Source organism: Suricata suricatta, chromosome 9 (genome assembly GCF_006229205.1).
Source record: "Suricata suricatta isolate VVHF042 chromosome 9, meerkat_22Aug2017_6uvM2_HiC, whole genome shotgun sequence".
Lineage (NCBI taxonomy): Eukaryota > Metazoa > Chordata > Mammalia > Carnivora > Herpestidae > Suricata > Suricata suricatta.
In genome coordinates, this window is record NC_043708.1 from 4,053,069 (window position 1) to 4,069,098 (window position 16,030).

At 53.9% G+C, this 16,030-nt stretch overlaps 1 protein-coding gene across 1 annotated transcript in view; it reads left to right on the forward strand.

The window, feature by feature from the left end:
• The window catches only part of WARS (tryptophanyl-tRNA synthetase), a 28,838-nt gene that overhangs the window by 5,909 nt on the left and 6,899 nt on the right, over window positions 1–16,030 (forward strand). The window contains exons 2-7 of the mRNA XM_029951857.1: window positions 172–350; window positions 5,583–5,796; window positions 6,791–6,899; window positions 11,173–11,292; window positions 11,764–11,946; window positions 14,369–14,511. Coding sequence (XP_029807717.1) covers window positions 237–350; window positions 5,583–5,796; window positions 6,791–6,899; window positions 11,173–11,292; window positions 11,764–11,946; window positions 14,369–14,511 — 883 coding nt within the window. The 5' untranslated portion in view covers window positions 172–236. The remainder of the gene's footprint in view (window positions 1–171; window positions 351–5,582; window positions 5,797–6,790; window positions 6,900–11,172; window positions 11,293–11,763; window positions 11,947–14,368; window positions 14,512–16,030) is intronic.

Consider the following 16,030-nt stretch of genomic DNA (forward strand, 5'->3'; position numbering starts at 1 on the left):
TCTCCTTCGTGGCCCAAATCCCTGCATCTGCCTTTATTAAGGTTATTTTATCCATGACCTTGCTTGCGATTCCTCCAGCCTCGTCGGAGAGACGCAGGACTGGGTAGATGCGGGGGAGGTAGAACAGCTACCGCGCTTTGTACATCGGCTTCTCCCCCTTGTCCCCCACAGTTCCATCTGGACCACTGAGCAAACCTTCCACCGCCCTAGCCGGCCAGAGACCCAGGTCCTGGAAGATGGCGGATGTGGCCAACGGCAAGCAGGGCCGCGCCTCCCCGCTGGAGCTGTTCGACAGGATAGCTGCCCAGGGCGAGCTCGTGCGGTCCCTCAAAGCTGGCAGCGCCCCGCAGGTAAGGGACTTTGTGGGGTCCACTGCACATGCACCTGGGCCACGTCCGGGGTCGCGTTTCCTGGGAGCAGACTGCACCCACAGCTCTGTCCCCTTGGTAACTGAGGTCTTCGGACAGGGAGTGCATTTTCTCCATTATTGATGTGTGTGGTCTGCAGAAAGCCTCTGAAGTCTGGCAGCCCTCCACCCTGCCTGTTCCCGTTTCCTGTGCCCGAAAACACGCGTTTCAGTTCTTTGAGCGGATTCTTTGAGATGTACCCCCTTCCTCCATTGCTCCTTATCGATACTCAAGTTTGGGGCGCTCACTGTGGCTGAGAGGAGTTGGCACCTCCGTCCACGCCTCCCAACCCTCTGCCGTCCCCTTCGCGTCAGTGTCAGCATCGACGCGTTCGCACCGCGCCAGTGCTGCTGGCGGCTGACCCGACAGTCTGCCCCAGGCACCCTTCCTTTCCTGCCCTGGAGTTGCTGTTTGTCCCGATTCCTGTTTGCTTGGCGTTTCTGTGTCCTGATGGGAACGGGCTTCCCCCCGGGGCGCTCACGTTGGCCAGTCTGAGCTCATCTTCTCGGAGAGGCCTCTCCCAGGACCTTCGCCTGCTCAGGACAGCTGCTCCTGCGTCCGCGCTGCCCCTTCCCTCCCGCCGTGTGCTCCGTTTCCCGATCCTGTGTCTTACTCCTCCTTTCTTACTCTGTCTTGACAGAGCAAATCCTCCAATGGGTTCTGAAAAATAGCGCTAAAGAAATAATTTGGGAGGATCTTGCACGTCTAAAAGTACATTTATTTAACCTGCTCTTTGATTGATAAGCAGGGTGGGTGTGGAAGAGGTTTTCCCACGGATTTCTGAAGCCCGTGCTGCTCGGTCTCCACGCAGCACGCAGGGCTGCTGTGGGAAGCCACGTGCTGTCGCCCTGTCCTCTCTCTGTGGAAGTTTGCAGGGGAGTTTTCTGCGCCAGCGTTCTGAAGTTTCTTAGAATGTGTACTCAGTGCTCAGTCCTTTCTACCTAGACACTTAAGACCCTTAATTCTTGGGGCGCCTGGGTGGCTCAGTCAGGTCAGCGTCCGACCTGGGCTCGGGGCCCGCTCTCGTGGTTCGAGGGTTTACTCCCCAGCCCGGCCCCACCAGGCCTGCCCGGCACGCTCATGCGTGTGCTTGCTCACTCACTCGCCGTCTCTCTCAAAAATAAATAAACTTAAAAAAAGAAAAGAAAAAGAGGGCCCTGAATTCTTAGAAATTCTATTGTTTCTATGATTTCTTTTCTCCTGTCTTCTCTGTTCCCTCTGGATTTTTTTCCCTAGAAGCTGGCATCCTGTTTGTTTGGTTTTGGTTTTTTTTAATTTCTCCTTTCTATTTTGTTTTCTTGTTGCTGTCTTTCAGATATATTTCCTCAACTTCTTATGTTTCCTTTTTTTTTTTTCCTTTGAGTAGGCTCCACACCCAACGTGGGGCTTGAACTCACAGCCCTGAGGTCAAGAGTCCCGTGCCCCACTGACTGAGCCAGCCAGGCACTCCCTCCTCAACTCTGAATCCTCCTACCGTGTTTCATTTATCCTGTCATTTTTTAACCCCGAGTCATTTGCTTTCTGAATAGCACCCTTATGGCACCCTTTTATTGTGTCCTAGGTGTAGTCAATGACCGTTTATCTCTGAGATCCTGATGATGGTTTTCCTGATACCCTCTTCGGGACAGAGGGGCTGAGCCCTGTGGGGCCACCACAGAGCCTCCCTGTTCAGTGCACTGCGCCCCCAGTCTAGACACTTCTAACTCCCCCTCCCTCACACGGAGCTTCTGTATGGGGGCAAGGGGGACGCAGAAAGCCAACCAGCTGCTCCTAAAACAGATTCCAACCCGTGCTCCTGATTTTAGAACCCACTTCCCCCCTCACTTCCGCCGATGCCCCAGCCGGGGACTCCCCAGCGGCGGGATCGCAGTGTTTGCCCGCCATCCTGCTCCCCGTCATCCGGCAGCTGTGCAGCTTCCCAGATCTTGTTGCTGGCACCCTCTTTCTGTTGCCTTTGTCCTCACGGGGTTATGCTTCTTCAAGGTCTCTCCGCGGCTGCTGCGGGAGGCTTCAGCGGGTGAGCCTGCGTTCTGAACGCGCGCCAGCACCGCCTTTCGTGCCCGATGCCTCGTCCACTCTTAGGTCTCCCGGCAGCTTCATCGCCGCGACTCCCTCGTCCCTCACTTGCAGCCCCTTTGTCTTTTCCTTTTCAGGAGCCCTTTCTGGGTCCTCCCCAGGTGGCGGCAACCATCTCCCAGCCACCCAGGCAATTTACTTTGACTCTCTGGACCCCAGATAAACCATTATATGTTAAAAGAAATAAATAGCACATAAGACAGTGATGTCAGAAAACAGGGATTGGTTATTCACAGAAAGTTTACACATTAGGTAGGACTCAGTGGATGAGGCTAAGTCGTTTTTAAAAACCTTAAAATAGGGGCGCATGGGTGGCTCAGTTGGGCGTCCGACTTCAGCTCAGGTCATGATCTCATGGTACATGAGTTTAAGCCCCGCATCGGGCTCTGTGCTGACAGCTCAGAGCCTGGAGCCTGCTTCAGATTCTGTGTCTCCCTCTCTCTGCTCCTCCCCGGTCACTCTCTGTCTCTCAAAAATGAATAAATGTTAAAAAAAATTTATTTAAACCTTGAAATAAATAAAGGATCCAGATGCTGCTCATTTACTTTTTTTCTTACTTTTGAGAGACAGAGTGTGAATAGGGGAGGGTCAGAGAGAGAGGGAGACACAGAATCTGAAGCAGGCTCCAGGCTCTGAGCTAGCAGTCAGCACAGAGCCCGATGCGGGGCTGGAACCCATGAACCATGAGATCATGACCTGGCTCATTTACTCTTTAAACTCATGTTTTAAGACTTGACAGTGGTGTTTTTACCTATTTAATATTAAGTATGAGTAACATTTCATATGCATTTTTAGTTAGCAATTCTTAGTGACTCCAGTTATATTCATTATTAAACATGCAGTACTTAACACAATTTAGAATTACTCTTCCAAGTGTGTTCTTTCACTTAAGCCATCAGCTGACCCTCCACAAGAGAGATCAGAGGTTGCACAATGAGGTCAGAGCCAAATGACGAAAATTCAGAAGTAAATTTGACCCTGGAATATGCTATAATAGAAGCACCTGATGTTTTAGAAACTCCCTTCGTGCAAAATACTGGAGCCGCTCTGGGGGCACCGACTCAGTGAGGGCACTGCGGGCCCGCCCTTCAGCCATCTCTGTGTGTGGGGGCTGGGGGCCTCTCCATTCTTCTCTCCTCCTTGTCCTGGGGGAAGAAGACCCCCTGCTCTCAGGAGCAGCTCCCTAAAAAGCAGGGTGCTCCTTGAGGGGGACAGGTCAGAACCCAGGGGCTCCGAAGAGACGGCGGCTGGGCACGCGCACAGTTTGAGCAGGACTCAAGAAAGGACACTGGGTCGTGGAGGTGAAGCTAGAGAACAGTCTTTTTTCTTGTGCTCCTAGTTCAAGTAAACTTTTTCATCGGAAGTGCACTGTTTAATGAGAAAAGTCTGGCAAGCATCATCAGACAGCTTCCAGAATTTTTACAAAATGACCACATCTGTGTAACCAGCGCCCAACTCAGGAGACCAGACAGCGGTGCCCGGAAGCCATGCTTGGGCCCCTCAGCCCCGGCCCCTGCCCTCCACCTTGGGCCTCCGCCGTAGATAGTTCTGCCTGTGTTGGAGCTTTATATAGTCAGGTTGTAAGTCGTCTTTTTTTTTCCCTCCCCTTGAAAATCAGCCTTTAAATCCTGTTTCAGTGTCCTGCCCCGTTAGACTAAGAAAACAAGAAAATCGACTCGGCGAGCTTGCCTGTCTATTTAAGTCCCAACTCCAGGCCTCAGAGCAGGGACACTGCTTAAATGTTTGACTTTCCAGAGAGCCTCCTAGTTGCAAGCAGAGTTGGAGCAGATAGAGTATGAAATGTCAACACACTCGGTGATAAAGAGGTATTGACCAAAGTGTACTTCGGAGCAAGCTAATTCGAAAGTTCGATAAATCGTGCTTGCTGCACACTTATGTGGTTGCGCTGAACTAGGCGCTGCAGGAGTGAGCCGAGGAAAACGTTCTCACCTGACCGACGTGGCCAAAACCCCGTCTCTTTGAGGTGTAGCCATGGGGTTACTCGGCCCACGGTTCCAATTCACTCCAATAACCGATTCCAGACAGTTTCTGAGTTTGAAACACAAATCTGTGTCTGCAGCACCGCCCCCAGGTATCAGTCCTCTGGCCCGGGGCCACTCCTGAGGCAACAGCTGCATCTGGACGGAGGCCGGCGTGCGGTCCCCCCAGGAAGCCCAGTTGACGGAACATTATGTGTCTGCTCTAACCGGGAATGTTTGTACTTCCTTTGGCAGGCAAATTGGACTGTGTGTATCCTTTGTTTGTGATCTAATCCAGCAAGGCCAATTACAGGAGCCGAGCTTTGGGGCATAGCATGACTAACGTGCCTAATTAGGCCTGCTCTTTCAGAGGCCAGCCTTCACGGCTGCCAGTGTGGGCTTCTGGAGCAGGAGGTCTTTGGTGGATCTCCAGAGCACCCACGGGTACGGTCTACATTTATTTTCCTTATGCTGATTCTCGGCACACAGTATGCCAACACTTTGGACAGCTTGATTAGACTCCAGAATATAGTAATATTACTGTTTCCCACCACGCCCCTCCTTAGTTTATAACTTGAAAGCCTGTATTTGTCCTTGTCTATATCTGTTTCCCTGATGCCTAGCGTTGCGCTTTCTGTCCTCGGTGTCATCATCCAAGCTGCCACCGACACTCACCTCAGCTGTGTGGCACATGAAAACAAGGTCCGACGCGGACTCCAGCACACTCAGTCCAGGGAGCTTGTCACACACGTTCCCTGGCATCGGTGGTGTTTGAGAAATCCTTAGCGTGTTCAATGTGTCGTAAATGACCGTGCGTATCACGTCACATTTATCCTGCAGTGCTGCTGGTAGTAATCTGTAGATTCCATGGATCCTCCATGAGAACAGTGCGAAAGTAAAATTCACTCGGTCCGATGACTTGCTGTGTGGCCATGGGCGAGCTCCTTCACCTCTCTGAGTGTCAGAGTCTTGCTGGAAAAGCAGCGACAGTGCCTTGGAGCGCTGTCGTGAGACCAAAAGAGGTACCGTGTGTGAGGGCCTGCCACACGACAGCAGTCACATTCAGCAAAACGTCGCTATGTCAGTATTTTCAGGCCTCATCCTTATTTCCTTTGTCCAGGATGAAATTGCTTCTGCAGTGCAGATGCTGTTATCATTGAAGATGAGCTACAAGGCCGCCATGGGGGAGGATTACAGAGCCGACTGCCCTCCAGGGAACCCAGCGCCTGAGAGCGACAGAGGCCTGGGTGGCGCGGGGGCCGAAGAGGATTTTGTGGACCCGTGGACGGTACAGACCAGCAGTGCCAAGGGCATTGACTATGACAAGCTCATTGGTACGTCCTGGGGGAAGCCCCAGCTTTTAGAATTGATCCCGTTGGTCACTAGTTGACCTCCCTGGTACTTTTTATTTTGAATTATAAACCCAGTCAAACGTCATTGCCGAGAATAGATGCTAAAATCTTTTGGCCATGCATTATATTCCCACAGGATTCTTCTCAACTGAAATAACAGCGTAAAAGTTACTTCAAAATAACAGTCTGTAGTAGAGAGCTTAGTAGAAGCTTTCTCCTTTTGTTGAGCCATTCAGAACTTCAGGAAAGGTCTCTTGCAATGACATCTTTGCGGTCATTCAAATCACCTTTTAGTGAATGGTAAAAGTCAGTGATGGATCACCTAAGTCTCCTCCAGTGAGCTCGACTCGAGCTGAAAAGCTGGAAGTCCACTTAAGAGGGTGACCTCTCGGAGGGACAGGTCGCCACTGGCAAGCTCTTCCCCACGGGGCTTCCACTCAGGGAGGGCCTTACTCCGAGATCACCGGTGATCACCAGAGAGGAGGCGTTACTGAAATGCTTCTGTCAAAGTTGAAAGCCATTTTCCATAATTTAAGTATAGACTATCAATGAGGGAAAATTCATTTGTAGACAGAGGTTAGTTCGACTCAACAGCTAAAGAATATTAGAATCATGGTTGTCGGTGTTCGTGAAGTTTCCCTTAATAAGCAACTGGGGGGAGGGGGCGGAGGTGAAACGTTGCCGGCCACACTGCGTTCTGGGCAGGCTTCCCCTCAGAATCCAGTCCCCGGCGAAGCAGCGTTTTGTCCCGTAATCCGTTCCCTGGGTTGCTGGTTGTCGTCTCGGCGGTCACTGTTAATGTGAGCGACATTCGACTTGGGGTTGAGGTAGGGACTAGGAGCAAAGGTCCTGGAGAGAACGGGGTTCGTTACGGTTGCACACGGATCACCAGCTTGTCCCTCCGGTGATACCGATCACCAGACCCCACACCACCTAAGACCGTCCCCGCCTCTTTATTATAATTTGTTTTCCCCAGTTCGGTTCGGGAGCAGCAAAATTGACAAAGAGCTGGTGAGCCGGATAGAGCGAGCCACCGGGCAGAGGCCGCACCGCTTCCTGCGCAGAGGCATCTTCTTCTCGCACAGGTCAGGGCTCCCCGCCCCCTCCCTGTAGACCCAGCCGTGGTGAGGAGGCCCTCCGGCGGGCTGTCTGACGTTGCCTGCAGACTGGGGTCACTTCTGTCCTGTCGGTAACTGGCCGTGGGTTCACGTCGGCCCCCTCACCCTGGGCCCTTTATTCATTTGTGAACTTTATTCATTTGTGAACTGTTCACTTCACAAAGTGAAGGTTACATGCACAGCAGAGGAGGTTCAACCCTAAACCAAATGCCGTTCGATTGTCCAGATTATGCACAATAAATCATAAAGTCTCATCAGATAAAAGAGATTAGTATGTCCAAGTTTAACGTTTCCCACGCGATAAGCAAGAGGCTTCCTGAAACTGTGCCGTCTTCCTGCCATTGTCCTGGCCCCTCATAAGTCCTAGCAAAAGAGAAACTACTGGCGTGTACCTGGAACAGACTATCCCTTCCTCCGACTATAAATTCCACGCAGATTGCATCAGAAAACGGGCAGGTTCCCAAAGGGTTCCTGGAGCTCATTTCTGAAGCTCTGCTCACGCGGTTTCCGGCCCACGCAGCAGGGCTATTCTGTTCTGCGTGGGCTTCACGGTGACAGGAGAGCGCAGGACAGCGCCAGCGGTCTGCCGGAACACCTAGAATCCCACATGCACCAGACTCCAGGCCGCACTCTGCCCTCCTTCTGGACAGAATATAATCAAAGCTTTTACCTTAAGACTTAATTAACCTGTTTAAAGTACACAGTTCAGTGGTCTTTCGTATACTCATAAGCTTCCCCTCCACCACCACCTCCAGAACATCTCCACCCCAGGAAGGAGCCCCGCCCCCCACCCCGGCGACCACCATCTCTGGGGTCTCCAGGTGCTTCCGTGTTGGCAGCTGTGTTTGTGCCTCACTCCTTTTATACCTGAATAATGTGCCGTTGAATAGACTCGGCCCACATTTTGTGGATCTGTTCACCGACTGCTGGGCATTGGGGTCACTTCCACTTCCTGGTCATCGGTAACGCTGCTCTGAACATCTGTATGCAAGTTTCTGCGTGGACATACATTCTCAGTCCTCAGGGTGCGTGTGGGGACAGAACTGCTGCATCGTAAAGCAGCTCCTGAACCTTCCGGGGATCTGCCAGACGTCTGCACAGTGGCTGTGACTCTGCGCTCCCACCGGTAGTGTACCAGCAAGGGTCCCAGTGTCACCACACCCTCACCGCCCCTGCCTGTCCTCCACTTTGTCTTTGTTTCTTTATAGCCATTCTTGTGCGTATGAAGTGGTTTTTTCTTTCTTCTTTTTTCTTTATTTTTTCTTCTTGAGATGGAGAGAGAGAGCACGCACAAGATCTGGCAGGAAGGCAGAGGGACAGAGAGAAAGGATCCCAAGTCGGCTCCGAGCTCAGCACGGAGCCTGAAGCGGGACTCAACCCCACAACCCTGGGATCACGACCTGAGTCGAAGTCAAGACTCGGACGCTCAGCCGCCCAGCCGCCCCTGAAGTGGTTTTGCGTCTTGATCTGTATTTCCCCAGAGACTAGTGGTGTGGAGCATCCTTGCGTGTGCTTCTGGGCAATTTCTATGTATTCTTTTTTTTTTTTTTTTTAATTTTATTTTTTTATTTTTTAATGTTTTATTTATTTTTGATACAGAGAGAGACAGAGCATGAGAGGGGGAGGGAAAGAGAAAGAAGGAGACACAGAACTGGAAGCAGGCTCCAGGCTCTGAGCTAGCTGTCAGCACAGAGCCTGACGCGGGGCTCAAACCCAGGAACGTGAGATCTGACCTGAGCCGAAGTCGGGAGTCTTAGCCGACTAAGCCACTCAGGCGCCCCTATTTCTATGTATTCTTATCCTTTGCCCATTTTTTGATTAGGTGATCTTTTAATTGAGCTGTAAGAGCTCTTTGTATAATATTCCAGATCCTAGTTTCTTACCAAATATACGGTTTGCAAATACTTGCTCCCATTGTGCATGCTGTCTTTTCACTTTATGACAGTGTACTTTGAAACACAAAACTTGTTTCATTTTTATGAAATACAGTTTATTTTGTTCTCTGGCTCCTTTTGCTTTTAGTGTCCTGTCTAAGAAACTGCTGCCTAGTCCAAGATCATGAAGATTTGCACCTGTGTTTTCTTCCGAGAGTTTTATTTTTACATTTAGCTGCAGGTTTTCCAAAACTGCCCTGAATTATGTTAAGGAAGTTTCCGTCTCTTCTTAGCTTGTTGAGTATTTTCACCGAGAAAGGTGTTGGGTTTTATTAAATTCCTCCAAGTCTGTTGAGATGCTCATGTGGTTTTGTCTTATTTTCATATTAATAGCGTGCATCACACTGGTGCGTCTTTGTATGTGGAGCCAACCTTGCATTCCTCGGACAAGTCCCACGTGACGGCGGCGTATCGTGGTGCTGCTGGGCTGATCTCCTGGCTGTGGCGGTGGTGGCAGCCGTGCCCTAGGGTCTGCGGTTTTCTGTCGCTCGCGGTGTCGGGCTAACCCAGCCTCCGAATGAGTTTGCAAGTGTTCCCTCGTCAGTGTGTTCGGAAGGGTTTGTGAAGGGTGGTTGTTGTTGTTGAATACTTGATGGACCCACCGTGAGGCTGTCTGGTCCCCGCTTCTCCTTCGTGGGTCATTCGTTGATTACTAGTTCAGTTTCTTTGCTTGTTCTAGATTTGTTCAGATTTTCTCTTCCTCCTTGAGTCAGTTTGGTCATTTGTTTCTCTCTAGGAATTGGTCTTTTTCATCAAGGTTGTCTCATTTGTGGGTGTATGGTTCTTAGTATTCCTTTATAATCCTGTTTAGTCCCATAAAGTCAGTAATAACATCCCTTCTTCCATTCCTGACTTTGGTAGAGTCTTTGTGCTTTTTTCCCCCCACCTTGGTCACTTTAGCTGAAGGCTTAGCAAATTTATTGATCTTAGGTCAAAACTCAGCATCTTACAGCTCTCGCTGCCCATACGACTTATTTACTTCAGTTCAACCCTGTAGGCTCTTGGCTTGGGAAGGTATAGGACTTGCAGCTTTTGGCCATCCTCAGATTTGAGAAGTTCCCTCTAATTTTATCATCTGCGAGTGGGGGGTTAGGGGAGACAAAGCACGTGCCGTGAAGCTGCAGCCATGGGCTTTGCCTGCACTCCTGCACCTGCTGGACTCCGTCCTCACGAAGCTGAGCTCAGGTTGCAAGGCCCAGTCCATCCCCTCTGCTCCTTAAGAGTGCCTGGACGCCGGGGCAGTCCCTGGGGGGCTCTCAGAGACTCGAGGACAGCTCGTGGGACAGCTACAGTGTCTTCTTGCTTCTTTAAGCCCGTAAAAGTCAGGTGTGAGAACCAAAGAAGGACTCCTTTCTTCCAAAATTACATTTTTTTATTCTTTCCTTATTTCAAGAATCATGTATGATCGGTCATTCCCTGGAGGTAAAAGAGGCTTAGCACAAAGAAACGGTTCCCATGGTCCCATGAGCCCGAAGATGGGTGCTATGAAACCTTGGTCTGTGAGGAGGGGACATTTCTTAGAGTATTCTTGTCTGGGATCTCCCGCCCAGACCTCCGGAAAGGGACCTCTTTTATTTGGGGACACTGTCCAGAGACAAAGAGTGCTCATACCCTGGAGTAGTGGGCTCACACCCGCCACCATGGCCATCACTGAGGGGGCTTTTAAACATGCAGATTCCCAGACATCACCCCAGACCCCCTGAGTCAGATTCTCTGAAGGTGGGGTCCAGGTGATTCTGCCGCACGGGCTGGAAGGAAGACCCGTCACGTGCATGGTCTGTGGGCCCCAGGCCTGGGGGAGGGCCGAGGATGCCACGGTGACTCCCGCGTGAAGACACAGGCCCCGGCTTGGCTGAGGAGGCCCCGAATCAGACCTGCAGCCGGGGGGTCCTCACCTCTGCACTCCCGCGGGCGTCCCTCACCCCCGGCCCCGAGTCAGGACCGCGCAGAGCCCTGCGGTCCCCCAGTCTGGGTCTCCAGAGTCTCAGGGCTGGGGGTTCTAAACGAGGGAGTATGTAGGGCCGGCTTGGTATCATTCCCAGGAAAGCAGATGACACGGGGACACTGACACTTGAAAATTCCGGAGGGCTCCCCAGCTGTATCCAGCTTTGATTCCAAACCTGCGTGTCTTAGGCTCTTAAAACCAACACAGGAGAAGTCCTGTCAGCAGACATTTCCTGTCATGTTTCTAACATAAGCGCCACAGATAGCAATTGTGTTGTATTTTCTCTATCATTTCCAAGTGAGCATTAGTGCCTTAATTTTTATTTCAGAAAACCAGTTTCCTTTTCTCCTTTTTCCTTTAGAGATATGAATCAAATCCTTGACGCCTATGAAAATAAGAAGCCCTTTTACCTGTACACGGGCAGGGGCCCCTCTTCCGAAGCCATGCACGTGGGTCACCTCATCCCGTTTATTTTCACAAAGTAAGTATTCTGTTGTGTGCCCTTTTTCGCTCTCATTGGTAAATCCGGGATGTTACTTACAAAGCGTGTCTAGAATGACGAGGCAGCCCCAGTTTGTGATCGTCAGACAGACAAGGCGCCTTTCTGGCTCCTGTTCACGTTGCACCTGGTGTCACTTTAGAAAGCGTGGCCGTGATGGGGTCAGCCAGCCTGTCCCCTCCTGTCCCGGTTCCTGTGACCGCAGCAGAGTCCCTTCCCCGAGCCTCCACCTGCACGTCTGCAGGAGGGCGGCAGTACTCCCCACCTCCTAAAGCAGCCGCAGAGCGGAAGCGGGGCCTCCCCACCTGTCAGTCGCAGTGGTCACACTTCGCAGCACGACACCGTGCGGTGGTTGTGGCGACGAGAGAGCTTTGACATCCCTGTTAGCAGCAGCTGTGTCTTCGGATGCAGAACAGGGAAACGAGACGGCAGCCTCTCCCCGGTGTCTCCTAGGTGGCTGCAGGATGTGTTTAACGTGCCCCTGGTCATCCAGATGACGGACGACGAGAAGTACCTGTGGAAAGACCTGACCCTGGACCAGGCCCACGGCTACGCCGTGGAGAACGCCAAGGACATCATCGCCTGTGGCTTCGACGGCAACAAGACGTTCATCTTCTCGGACCTTGACTACATGGGGTAGGGGCGCGGCGGGCGGCGGGGCCTCGCGGTCGGAAATGGCGTGAGGTCTGATGACGGTCTCCCTCCCTTTATGAAACGTTAGGATATGGCTTCCTGGTTTCGTTCTCCAGGGAAGGGTTCCATCCCAGCTGGAGGCAGAACTGTAGTTTCTCTCCAAGACCGTCCGTTCACAGGGTTAGCGCCTTCATCTTGGCATACTTTTCTCCTGGCAGAGCAGGACTCGCTGGCACACGGGCCGCTCACGGGCCGGTTCTTTAAGTCGACCACTCAGTAGGCCAAAACACTGCATTCGGGAAATCCCCAAATCGAAACTTCTGAGGTCTGTTCCATCCCAAATGACTACGAAGAAGCACGTTAGAAAACTAAGGCTTGGTCAGGTGTCCCGAGAATACGCTGTTCCACTCAGCAAGTTCTTCCTGAGCCCCCGAGGCGCAGCTCTGCGCCCGAGGCACGGGAGGAGCGCGGCCCCTGTCCTCCAAGGGCTCCCTACCAGGCCGGGGCGGCTGTGTCCGCACCCCGAGCAGAGGAGCCCGCTCGCCGTCTCCCCAGATCGTCCCCCTTTGTAAGGACTGACATCTGAGCGGGGGCTTTATGTCCACAGAGACATCGTCGCCTTGATGGGAAGTCTGGCCGCTCTACCAACTATAAAGGAATTAATAATTTTTTAACTTTACCTTGAGTTTTTAAAAATCACTTCTCCCTGGGCAGAGGCATTGTGGCGTCCTTGAGGAAACGTGGTCGTGGAGGGAAGGAAACAGACCCGGGTTCGAGACCTGGCTCCTCTGTTCGGTGGCAACGAGTCAGCCCGAGTCTGGTCCACGAGATGGGGCTGGATGAGCCGTCAGGCGCCGTACGGCGCCTTCTCTTGTTCCTTCAAAGAAACTGACCGAACTGTGTGGGCAGAAGCCACACCCTGCACCCTCCTTGAGGGCGCTACTCGGTCGCCACACCCTCCGGTGCTGCCACCTGCCCCCCACGCAGCCCCTCAGCCTCCGTGCCCGCAGCCAGCGCCCTCCGGGCCTCGCCGCCCTGCCCCCCGCCACCCACGCCTCTCCCGCTTCTGTGTCGGCGTCAGGATGAAGTGTCCACCTTCCCTTCAGCTCACAGGCCCCTTGGTGGGTGGCCCGTGTTCCTCCCCAGCCTCCCTGCCACGTCCAGCTAGATGGCATGACCCGCAGTCCCACCCCCTGCCTCTGAGTGCACCCTGCTCCCCTCTCCCCGGCGCCGCTCCCTTCTCCTGGGAGCTGTCCCTCTGACACCCAGAGTCACATGCACCCCCCAGCACCCCAGGCTCCACTCAGCCACATCTGGTACGCAGTGAGGGGTGGCCCTGTCCCACCAGGTCAGGACGGTAGACACGGGCTGCCCTCTGTGGCAGGTGCCTCCTAGGCCCTGAGAACACAGCCGTGGGCCAAAGTCCCCTCCTCGCTGCCCCGAGACGCTGGTGGGGCAGAAGCAAACACCTCCTGCAAGTCCACGAAGATGCCTGAGTGGGTGGGCACGTGATGGGGGGTGGTCTTCTGAACAGTCCACATGAAAAGCCACCACACAGCCCTCCCCTGCTCTCAGCACATTCTGAGAGAACGTGGGTCTGTGGCGACCTTCCCAGCCTGTCGCTGTGCATCCTCTGCCTTTGCCCGGCAGGAACTTCCTCTTCCTTCACGACCACGCAGGAGAGACGAAAACCCAGATAAATCAAAGGTTCTGTGCTGCCTCTTCTCAGAAAGACCTCTTTCATTGAACCTAAAGTCAGGAGTTTTAAAAGCTAAATCCTGTTTTCAAATGTCTTACTTCCATTAAGAGTTTTTTTAAACAGTTGAGCATTTTACTTCTTTTTCTTGAGACAACTCAAAATCTAGATCTTTGATTGAACAAGACTCCTTCCCAGTCTTTCGGAGCTGAAACCACAGCAGAGCCAGCCTCTCTCTGGGTGGGAGCGAAGCAGCCAGGGCTCTGTGGGGACAGAAGTCCATGGCATGGAGGCTGGCCCCAGATACCCTGTCCCCACACACATTTCTGGCCCCGCGCGGGGGCCCAGACAGGCCTTCCTGCCAGGAGCCACGAGGGATAGAAAGACACTGCACTGGGAATCTGAGCGCTGGCGCTCCAGACGCAGCTCTGCTCCTGGTCGGGGTGGTTCCTTGGGGCGAGTCCGTATGTTCTCTGAGCGTTCTAGAAGTCCCAGGTCGGGGCTCAGCACTGGTGGCAGGCAGTCCAGTGGACGGTTCTTCCGCCCTCCCCCAGCCACTCTATTTTGCCTGCCACAGGTGCCTTTGCCTACGGGTGCCTTCTGGGCCCTTCCCTGCCCACTCTGTGTCCTCAGCCCACACGTGCGCACTCAGGTTTCACCGTCTGCTGCCTTGGCCTCAGCGGCAGGCCACCCCGTGAACCTGGCATTTGATTCTGATTGTCTGTGCAGGTCGAGTCCCGGCTTCTACAAGAACGTGGTGAAGATTCAGAAGCACGTTACCTTCAACCAAGTGAAAGGCATTTTCGGGTTCACCGACAGTGACAGCATCGGTAAGAGCTCGCCGCCGCCTGCGGCCCTGCCGGCTGGCCTGAGCCACCGGCATCTGCCCGGGGCCTGAGCTCTCTCCAGTGGTGGTGTCACCACTGGCCTCCACGCAGCGGGCCCCAGGGCAGGTCCTCCCGGGAGCCTGCAGAGCTGGTGCGGGGCTTCAGCCCCGTCTCTGGCCGGCGCGGGGCGGAGCTGCAGGAGACCGCCAGTCATCTCCTGGAGGTTGAGAAGGAGGAAGCGGGCAGGGCTGACTGGACTTCCTCTGCCCACTCGTGGGGGCACAGCCAGTGCAGGGCACCTCTGATGGGGGCCCAGGGGCTGCAGGACGGGCCTACTCTGATGCCTGGAAGCCTCGGGCTCCCCTGTAAGAGGACAGGTTTGACCAGAGGCCCCATGGAGCTCACCCTGCCCCCCTCGCTCTCCTCCTGTGGCTCGGGCCCCGTCCCTTCTGTGTCACCGTGCCTTTCAGCTGCATCAGCCACCTCTCCTAGACCCTTAGCTCCTGAAGACTCGCCCCCTGAGGCTTGTGGTGGGTCTCCTGACCAGCTTTGATTTCGGGGCACGGCTCCAGGCCTGGACAGCATGCCAGGATGTGCCACGCGGGAGAATTTGTCCTTCCAGGAGGGAGCGCGTCCCAGGGTCGGTGAGAGACCCTCAGGGACAAGTGCAGAGAGAAGCGCCATGGAGAGTCCTCACTGGGAGGCTTTTCACATGAGCCTTTTCTTTGATGTTTCAGTCAGACTCGATCCTGACAGTTGGGGCATAAATCCTGTGCTTTGGAAAGGCTCAGAACCCCAGCCTCCAGGGATGGCAGCCTGGGCGAGAAGGGTGACCACTAAACGTACAAATAGCTGCACACACTTTGCTTCCAGACGCCCAGGCTTGAATCCTGGCCCAGCCAGCTGCTTGCTGTGGATTAGCTTTGGCAAGCTGTGTAAACGGTCTGAGCCTGAGTGTCCACGTCTGTAGAACAGGGGCCACGTGGCACCCTCTCGTAGAGCTGTGAGCAGAGCTGAGCCCGGGGAAGGCCCTGCTGGTGGGGGCAGCCATATACCTGGGTCCCCCAAGGATGACGAGACCCCCAGAAATGGGGTGTCTCTGAAGAGAGAGCATCACAGAGCAGGACGTTCAGGGGAGAAGAGAGGCAGCGCCCCGGAACTCATCCTGCAGGGCCTGAGGGAGCCCACACAGCACAGCGCCCCCCCCCAACTTGTCGGGGTCGTGCGGAGGCGGGTGCCCCTTGACCACTCTCCGGGTCTGAGCAAGTAGCAGTAGCGGTGCTAACAGCAGCCCCCGAAAGATGGAAAACAGTTTAGGTGCCCAAGTACCCTAGGCCGTAATGACTGGGGACGAGGAACCCGAGTGCCCGTGGGTGGAGGCTGGCTGAGCCCCGCAGGACGCGGTTGCAGGACGGAACGTATTTAACAACGGGGGCGAACATCGCCAAGTAGGGAAACCGGCAGGCAGGAGACCGGTAAGGGGAGCGCGGCCACGGACCCGGAGGGGCCGCTGGAGGGAGACACCGGCGGGACTGCAGGTGTGCTCCCCCCCCCCCCCCCCCCC